The sequence below is a fragment of the Argentina silus genome (genome assembly GCF_951799395.1).
Source record: "Argentina silus genome assembly, chromosome: 2".
NCBI lineage: Eukaryota > Metazoa > Chordata > Actinopteri > Argentiniformes > Argentinidae > Argentina > Argentina silus.
The window spans coordinates 18,265,036-18,274,454 of NC_139656.1; the positions used below are offsets into that span (position 1 = coordinate 18,265,036).

At 43.0% G+C, this 9,419-nt stretch overlaps 1 protein-coding gene across 1 annotated transcript; it reads right to left on the reverse strand.

The window, feature by feature from the left end:
* Positions 1-383: 383 nt before the first annotated feature.
* dnaja2a (DnaJ heat shock protein family (Hsp40) member A2a) lies at positions 384-5,671 on the reverse strand. The gene is made up of 9 exons (XM_083665043.1): positions 5,551-5,671; positions 4,570-4,629; positions 4,139-4,365; positions 3,785-3,865; positions 3,339-3,472; positions 2,415-2,611; positions 1,349-1,493; positions 1,074-1,201; positions 384-682 (listed from the first exon to the last, which is right to left on the reverse strand). Exons 1-9 carry the CDS (start codon positions 5,626-5,628, stop codon positions 494-496), a joined length of 1,239 nt encoding a protein of 412 aa, XP_083521169.1. The 5' UTR covers positions 5,629-5,671; the 3' UTR covers positions 384-493.
* Between the last annotated feature and the right edge of the window lie 3,748 nt (positions 5,672-9,419).

The following is a 9,419-nucleotide window of genomic DNA, read 5'->3' on the forward strand; positions in this document are numbered from 1 at the left end:
AGGAAAACAAAAGTAAGAACCTACAAAGAAAATAAAGCAGTAAAAATCAAGCACAGATACATACAAACAAACCTAAAAATGTGATGGTAAATGTATGTCCTGGGGTTCTTTCAGAATCTCATTCCCCTAAATTCATACCTCAGAGTCCCGAAGCTGCGGCCCAAAACTGCATTTTTAAGGTTAGTTTAAATTAATTATTGTAAATACTATGGGAAAAAAAATGCAAGTTACACACCGAGCAAACAAGAAATTACCTTTATCCATCTGTTCTGGTGTTGCCACAAGGAGAGTGGGGGATAAGTGATGAAGAAAGGGGAGGAGAAAGGAGGGTTGGGTTGGGCTGTGCGTTTATTACAGGGGGGAGGGAAGTGAAGGTGGGTAGGTTTATTTTTTTATCATAGTGAAGGCAAACCAGATAGTCTGAACCACAACCTTTTTTTTCTGCTGTGCAACTCATACATTTTTTGGGGCCCCCTCTGGTGTGAGTGAGGTGCTACTGGTGAGCACACTGCACTCCAGGGCCGTGGTGTCCTCCCTCTTCGTCTGAGCTGTCATTGTAGGCCTCGCGCCGCTGGCCCCCGGCTGAGCCCTGGCTGATGTCGTAGTCCTGCAGGTCGACCTCTTCAGCATCCCCGGATACGATGGGTGCTTCGGCCCGTGTAGGCAACAGGTCTTCCAACTCCTGGAGTTGGCAGACACAGGAAAATGGCATATTAGAGAGGACTATGGCAGGCCTAATTAGTAACGCCCTTTATGATGCACACTGCTACTTCCACCAATGTAATAATGTCTTTCAATGGTTTTAACTGTAAGAGCTTAGGAACAAGCACATAGCAGACTTTTTTAAGACTTGTATAACAGGGGGTTTGGAGGCCTTCGGCAGTTACTTGCTGGTGTCACAGAGGCCCATCAAACAATGCTTAACACAGAACTCCAGTGTTGCCGTGGTCAAACTGCTAATCCCAACAGTGTTGACCACATTGTGCCATTCAAACCCATATTATAACTGGTACTATAAGCATTCTAGATAGGGACTCATGAACAAGAGTATGCATTCATAGCCTGCATCTTACCGTGAGTTTCTCAGGGCTGATCCAGTTGTTGTCTGGGAACTGCACATCAAATTTAATATACAGGTCTCCTTTCTCAAAAGGATTGCGGTACTGTGGCATCCCCTCTCCACGCACTACTCTGATTGAGCCTGCAAAATAGACAACGTTCAAGAAACATTGTTGTTATTCTTGGGTTTCATTAAACCTGGAAAACTACTGTGTAGATTACAAAATGCTATCGTCTGATAAACCTTAATATAGGCAATAACAGTAAGAGGCTCCTGATGTTGACTCACCTGGCTCAATAACTTTGCCTGCGGGATACTTCACTACAATCTGTCTGGCGTCTAAGTGTTTCAACGTAAACTGGAAACCGCAAAGTGCTTCAACAAGACCAATCTTGTGGGTCATATGCAGGTCATGGCCCTCTCTTCTGTATGTCTGTGGGAAGATGGAGACATTAAGTGACATGTTTGCTATGTTTTGATGTTTGTCTTCTTAGTGACGAACATTCAATAAACAAAAGGGGAAAAACAATACGACTGACACTTCTTTAGCTAACTAGTAAATCATCATAGAATAGTTCCAGTTCTGGGAAGCTACACAAATCATGCAGGGGTTATTGTCTCTACAAAAGGTTAAGTCTTCACTCCGCAATACTCCATTCTCCGCATAAGCCTGGTGCCAGCAACATGTGTCCATTCTGCCTAGCCATTCAAAAGGCCATCTTCAGAGTAGTGACAGAGAGTCTGGAGGTGACACAATGGGGTGGAGGGCCTATGGCTACAGGATTAGGGGCTGACGACGTGCCACTCGTGACTATAATTAATACAAAGTTATGCCGGACATGCCAGTGTAGGGGGGAGACAGACAGACTGGAAACTGGATTACAGCACGTTGTTAGCATTGGCTAGCTGTCACTGCAATCTGCTCAGCACTCCCAAAGCACAGCCAGTCAAGAGCGTTGGAGGACCAACTCCGGTCAGCTGGCCCCTTGTGTTTCAGTCAACTACCATTCAACTGCTACCATACCAAAGCTATCCCCATCTATACTACAGCTCTCTGTCTGAAAAGCATGTTCTTACATCCACATGAGACAGAGTAACAAGTTTAGAACTTGAAAGGGTGTCATTTGGTTATGCGGAGTTGGTTATGCACCCATCTTACATGCGTTCTCTAGTGTATCGTCAGACAACTGCGCTGAGAGCAGAAACACAATGCACAAGCACACCACATTACATGGTCACACCTTCAAGGATAAACATACCCCAATAATACAAACTCCTATGTTGTAATACTGAAAAGCAAATCAGACTGAGAAATTAATCAAAAAGAATGGGAACCAAGGTGTGCTCCTCCTACCTCATGCTCCTTCTCTTGCAGGATGAGGACGATGTCTCCGGGCTCGACCCCGGGCGCTTGGTCGGCTTCCCCTCCGAAGGTAATCTTCTGCCCGTGCTTCATGCCTTTGTCCACGTGGACCTCCAGGATTTTAACCTCCTTACTGACCTTCTTCCCCTCACACTTTTTACAGCGGTCCTTCTCGTTGATGACCTCACCTGCGGGTGGAACAAGAGAGATGCAAGAACTTGAGGAAGGGGTAAAAGCTTCTAGATGTGATTATCCAAAATTGAGCAGCAAACTTTTACAACCATTTTGTCAACCACCTCCTTAGAAAATTTGCAATTTTATGCACGCGCTATACCAAAAAAATGGAAAATCACAACATTGCCACTGATATCTAATTGGGAGACAGTCGACAAAACGTGCTTGTAAAAGTTTGCTCTTCAACCTCTGGGGGATTTTTTTTATTTTTTTTTAAATGCTGGGAATTTTTTTTATAATAACATCAATAATGATACTGGAGTTAGGTGTCCAAAAAGGTCTCTAGATTGGTGAGTCATTGCAGAATACTAGCTCCAGAGAACACTGATTTTTTTGGAGGCTCAATTGATAGATATGTGCATGGCCTAGAGTACATGCAATTTTCTCTAGAGCATATCAGGGCTAACTCTGGGGTAGCTTCAATTGACTTTTTCACTGGTCACTCAACTGAGTCACTGGTCACCACTAATTGTATACACTGAAACCAATCGCCTGGCCCCAAATCCAGATACTTGAGATCTGAGAGGATAGATAAGTATAAGAAAATTCCACCTGGCCTATTACAGAGCCAGATGGAGCATATTGCTAAGACCTAACAAATCGTATCAGATCTACAAGTGTCTAGAGGTTGATTTGGGATTCAGGGATGGTGTGTGGCCCCTGAAATGTGATGCTGCTTACCTTCCCCATTACAATCAGTGCAAACGGACTGCATCTGTTGGACCATCCCAGGGGCCAACTGTCTGATCATGATGCGCATACCACGCCCCCTGCAGGCCACGCACTTCTGAACAGCGCCAGTCTTCCCACCCTGGCTGAAAATGGTCACAGACAGGAAGATCAATCAATAATCACATCCAACAAATGGAAAAAAGGGCCCAAGTTGCAACCTGTGATTACATTGACTGAGCCTATCTTGAATTGAGCAGAACCAAGTGCTCTAAAGCTTTCCTGGATGCTGACCTTCTATCCTCAAGCTCATTGGATGGGACCCCTACACTAAACATATCATGTGTGATGCAATCTATATGTCAAAAAGCTCAACACTGCTGCAGGCGGCTAGAGTAGCATGAGGTGAGAAGAAAGTTGTAGATTCACGAGAATGGGAAGAATGTGTGAGCACTTACCCATTGCAAGTGCCACACAGGACATTCTTGCTTAGCTGTAACTTGGTTGTTTTGCCATTGAAGAGGTCTTCCAGAGAGACTCTGTTAAAAGCAAAGGGCATATCAAAATACAATAACAATGTAAATATGTAAAAGCCACATGCACACTTAAAACTTATTTTTTACGTTTAGGTCTATTGGAAGTACTTCAATTAGGCTGGGGGTACTCTAGGGGTTTCAAGCTTTTAAAAAGTCAAGACTCAGTTTAATGGGTGGCTTGATATGCCTTGGTTCCTTTCAAAAGCCTACATGCATTTCCAGTTACTCTGGAACAGCAACAGCCCATACTCTCTTATACAAGCCTAGACTGCTTACTTGAGTGGATGAACCATGTCCTCTCCTCTCCGCCTGCCACCATTTCGGCTGCGACCCTGTCCACCCATGAAGCCAAAGAGCCCGCCTCCGAAGATGTGGGAGAAGATGTCATCCATCCCTCCGCCACCTCCACCTCCTTCTCGCAGCCCCTGCTCCCCATAGCGATCGTACAGCTCCTTCTTCTCTGGGTTGGTCAACACTTCATATGCAAAACTGATCTCCTTGAACTGGTTTAGAAATACATTTATGGGATTAACACAACAATTTAGCTAATTAAAATAACTAACCAAACACACAAGATAATTACCAATGTGGCAGGAACTATTATTCTTTACTGATGCATCACTTCCCTCCTCCATTACCAGACCACTAGCTACACAGTTTCAATACAACTACAGACCAGTGTTTCAGTTCAACCAATCTATCCTTACCTTGTCGCCAGCATTAGGGTTCTTGTCAGGGTGGTATTCCTTTGCTAGCTTCCGGTATGACTGAAGGAAAACGCAAACACATGGATCATAATATATAATATCTTCATATAATATGTTACTGAACACAACCTTATCCAATAAATGCAATCCAAAATGTCGGACTATAGAGGCATAATCTCAGCGCATAGCAAAGTTGCTAGTAACTAGCTAATTATGGGAAAGTTGCGAAACGTAGCTAGCTGTGAAACAAGCGAACGTTGTAATATAGAAATGAGGTCAAACTGGCTGGCTAGTTAATCTCTTGTAACCCAGCTAGAAGGGAGTCGTTTTCGGTTTCTGTCACAAACAGACAGATGCAAGTGACAGTCACTGAAGATAGCTAATCACCCTAACTTGAGCTAGCTTCCTTTATTAGCAAACGAGTAAGCGACATTACTGAAAAACGGAAACAAACGAGTTTGTTAACTAGCCTACTGTCTCAGATAAAGCACCGCTAAATTCACATAAATGTATGTGTACTCTCGCCTCGGTAGATTGTCTGTAGCTAAAACAGATGAGACCAGCCACATGCTAGCTAGCTTGCTAACATTAGCTTTTTTTTTTCTTTTTCTTTTTTTTTTTCTTCTTTTTTTACAAAAGATCCGTTCATCAGGCGTTCTGCGAAAAGGTTTGATAGCATAGCTAGCTAACGTTATCTTATTAAGCCAACGGTTGTGGCAGGCAGCAAGTACCAGGTAGCTAGCAACCCAATTCTATTTACAAGAAGGAACTAATGTTATATATACCTAGCTACATGTTGCTAAAAGATATGCAAACTACAGCTAGCTAGTTACCGTTTCTAGGCCACACTAGCTAGCCGATTTAGCTAATGTTAGCTAGCTAGCCAGGTTAACCCATTTCCTGCTTCTTCGAACAACTTAAAACTTAAGTGTAGCTATATTAAGGTTGCCTCTTTAAAACTAGGCTTTCAATCGGAGTTACCTTTTTCAGCTCATTCTCAGTGGCAGAGGGGGACACCCCAAGAATGTCATATAATTTTGTATCAACAACGTTCGCCATGATGAAGCTCAGAGAAGGACCTTCTGCATGGGAAGCGGAGAAGAGAAAGAAGAACCAGCCGAAAACGTCACACGCAACGCGTCAACTTTAACCTTTCGTCAAGAACTGTGCAGAGCAAGAGATTCAACTTTAGCATTACTTCAGAGCTTTCTTAGGAGGTCCACTGCACTTAGAGGAAATCATTACAGCTTTGATTACACAAGTTGTCAGGTATATTTGTCAGACAATATGGGTTTATAAGGTGTATATGCTATGGATGCTATGGCATATGGATGCAATGCCATGTTGTCGCCTAGCATTCATAGGCGGTGGGGGTCAAACCCACTATCCAACAATACACTCCCCCTAAAGATTACTACTACAGAACAGTAAGCGTGGCCCAACACACTTTTATTTCTTTCAAGCCCCGTGTGTCCGCACGGTGTCGTGTCAGATAATGTTCCCATCATAGTGTTCCCGATCTGACGGAAAGTGTGTTTTTAAGAGTAATCGAATTAAAGTCATTCTAAAATAACAATGATAGTGACTTAGACTTATGGCAATTGGTCCAGTTTCATAATGACTAATTGCAGTTATTGATGATACCATAAATATTTTTGTCATATTACTTAACTTTTTAACCTATAGATTTCGCTCCCGCATGCCTAGCCTATGCCCAAAAGCCAAGCGCATGGGATGGGCACTTTCCTAGCTCACCATAACTGTGCTTCTCAGTCCGATCTGACGTGATCGGGCGTAACAAAGGATGGACTGGGTCCGGGAGCTCTCCTGGCATGAACAATTACTGTAATTGTTTGAAATGTAAAAATCCCAATAGAGCCGACCAATTGACTCCTCTTGACACCAACCTCTTGACACCCATTGACACCAACTGACTGCCCCACTTGTGATTCCTCCAGTGTAATATAGGCTTCTGCACAGCACTGATACCCTGTTCAATTTGTACGTATGGGCATAACTTGGCGTATAGTCATTGTCTTGAAAAGTATTTGAAATTAGGGCCTGTAAGCTGTCCCACACCTAAGTGGGCATTTGCGTATACGTTGCGCAGTGATATGTGGAAATGCTTTGAATTCGTCCTCATGTTAACGTTGTCCATTTCAGAACCATGGATAGTGTCATTGGGTAAAGCAGGTTATGGCAGCTGCGTAAATTTTGGTGATTATAGGCATACGAGTATAGTTTAGGTAAATCCCTATCGGTTCTGTAGCCCATTAGGCCTATGATACTTATTTTATTATAGACTAATTCCTTGCATGGAATAGCCTACGCAGCGTTCACTGAAGCAAGGGTCGTAGGTTCATGTGTAGCCAAAGTAAAATAATCAAAAGGTAGGTTACCGTAGGGAAAATTAAATAAATATTAATTAATTAATTTACTGACTCTCTGCTCTCTCGAAGTGAAATATAAGCCCTTGATTTGGCACTAAATTGACGGAGGATTGCGGGGTTTTCTCCAGTGTTCAGGCTCGCTATCAGTCGAAATACATTCTTAAAATGTTTGCTGTAGAATTGTATGAAATGCGTTTAGAAAAATACTCCCAGACCCTCCGCCCAAATTAGGATTCTGTGATAGGCCTACGTTAGATTTAGCTGAAATATCACCAGTATGAGCTGAATTCATATGAACTATCACAAAAACAAATAATTGAATCGTATGCATCAATCATCCACACTGACATGGGCAAAGTTGCTATTACAACGTTGTAATGGGTTTGTGGGACCAATTGCTTCCATGGAGATAAGAAGTGCAGCCTTTAGCTCTCAAACCCTATAGTCAGTAGGACTACATAGATCACGTCGCATCCTAATATTCTCCGTTGCGTGCGTCAATGTGCTGCAAGCTACAGAGGCTATCCTCAGATGTCACAGCATGAGAATACCACAGTGGATGAAACTACGCGGCGCGCGTCTCTGAAATAGAGACAGAGAGTCCTTTGACAGCCTAGACCGTCAAAAGTCTGTGCGTGCATCTAGGCTGTCAAGCGCGTTAAGGGACGCTCTCTAACGTCCCGCCCTGTTCCTTAGTTTATGTTTGTCTTTGTTTCATATTATTTCATTTATTGTTTTCTGTTTATTTTTGTGTTACTCACCTTGTCTCTCGTTTCAGACACTTCACCACCTGCCCTTGTGTGTTTCCCGCCTGTGTGATTGTCTACCCCGCCCTGATTGACTTCACCTGTTCCTCATCATCCTTCCCTGTGTATTTCGTCTGTGTGTTCCCCTGTCTCTGTACCTTGTGTCAAGCGTTCTTTCCTAGTTATTTTGATCTCTGATAGTGTTTCTGAGTTTCCCTTTTCGGATTATCTGCCTGACATTTTGAACTGCCTACCTATGTACCAAACCCTGTTTTGCCTACCCCCTACCTGGATTATCTGCCTACCCATTGACTATTCTATTGGATTTAAATTTTTGTCTCCGAGTCGTGCATTTGAGTCCTCAGCTTAAGTATCCCAGTCATTACACGCTCTGTCTCTCTCGCGCCTGGTAGTTCATGCATGCATTGTGGTTTGTTTTGGTGTTGTCTTGCTGTGCCATTTGACGGATCAGATCACAGCCTCCATAGCGCGCAGCGGATTCACGTGACGGAGTATATTAGGATGAGGTCTTATTTTTAAGCATATAGCGTAAAGCAACAATCTATCTACATAATGTTGGTAAATGTACCTGCTTGTAGCCCTAACATACGGAAAGAACAACCGATTTAATGATTTTATTTGAAAATAGTTGTTTTTTCGGACTAGACCGTTCAGTTAGACAACGGCTCCCATTGGATTTCGAGCCACTCAACCATCTTTTTAATTATAAAATCTTTGACTGAGACCTCATCACTGTTGAAAGTGGCAAGAGAATTGAGTCCTCATTCAAACAGAATGTAGTATGAATATAAACAGACATTTGTTTCACCTCTTGGTTCACTTAAAGAGGACCGAGTTTGGTTATTTTAAAGAAGACTATGTATAAGAGGACAAGTAGGGTTATCAGTCGATTAAAAACATTTGTTGACGCATGTTTCTCAGTTGATTAATTGGGAATGTGGATTAAGTAAAACCGATAATAAAAAACTAAAGTATTATTAGATTATTCGGTCCATTTCATGTAATATACTTTACAGCTCTAGAAAATACCCTTAATCGTACAGGCTTACAAAGACCAGGATTGCTACAATATTTAAAGTAAGCTCCTGTCGCTAATTAGCTGAAAAACTACATTAATTTGATGAACTGGCTGCTCTGCAATTTGTGGTATTGTCCTAGTCTGTGATTGTTTGACTATTTGCCCTGACCTAGCCTTATAAGCATTGAGTACATAGTCTCAATTAGTGTGGTTTAGTCCAGGGCTTAATCTGTGTCTGGGAAACCACCCCTTTCGTGACTGGCTGCTCCATTTGTTGAAGGTACAGTGGTTAACAAGCTTAGAGACCCATTTTAAAGCTTGCAAGAATAGTTTTATAGCACTGTTCACTACATTGGTGTCAATCATCGGTCTTCCATTGACATTGGCGTGCCGATGGCGATCTACCTTTGGCAGGCCGACTGTTGGCTGCTGCTTGCATGCTGACGGTCAGTCTACCATTAGCATGCCTATATTGGTCCACCATTTACATAGCAACTGTGGGTTTAGCGTTGGCATGCTGGCAGTTGATCTACCACTGGCATGCCAGCATCCACCTGCCATTGGTGTGCCAACGGGTGGTCTACCAATGGCATGCCAACCGTCTGTCTAACATCAGCATGCATGCCGTCTGTCCACCAATGGCATGCCACCATTCATTGGCATTCCGCCAGTTGG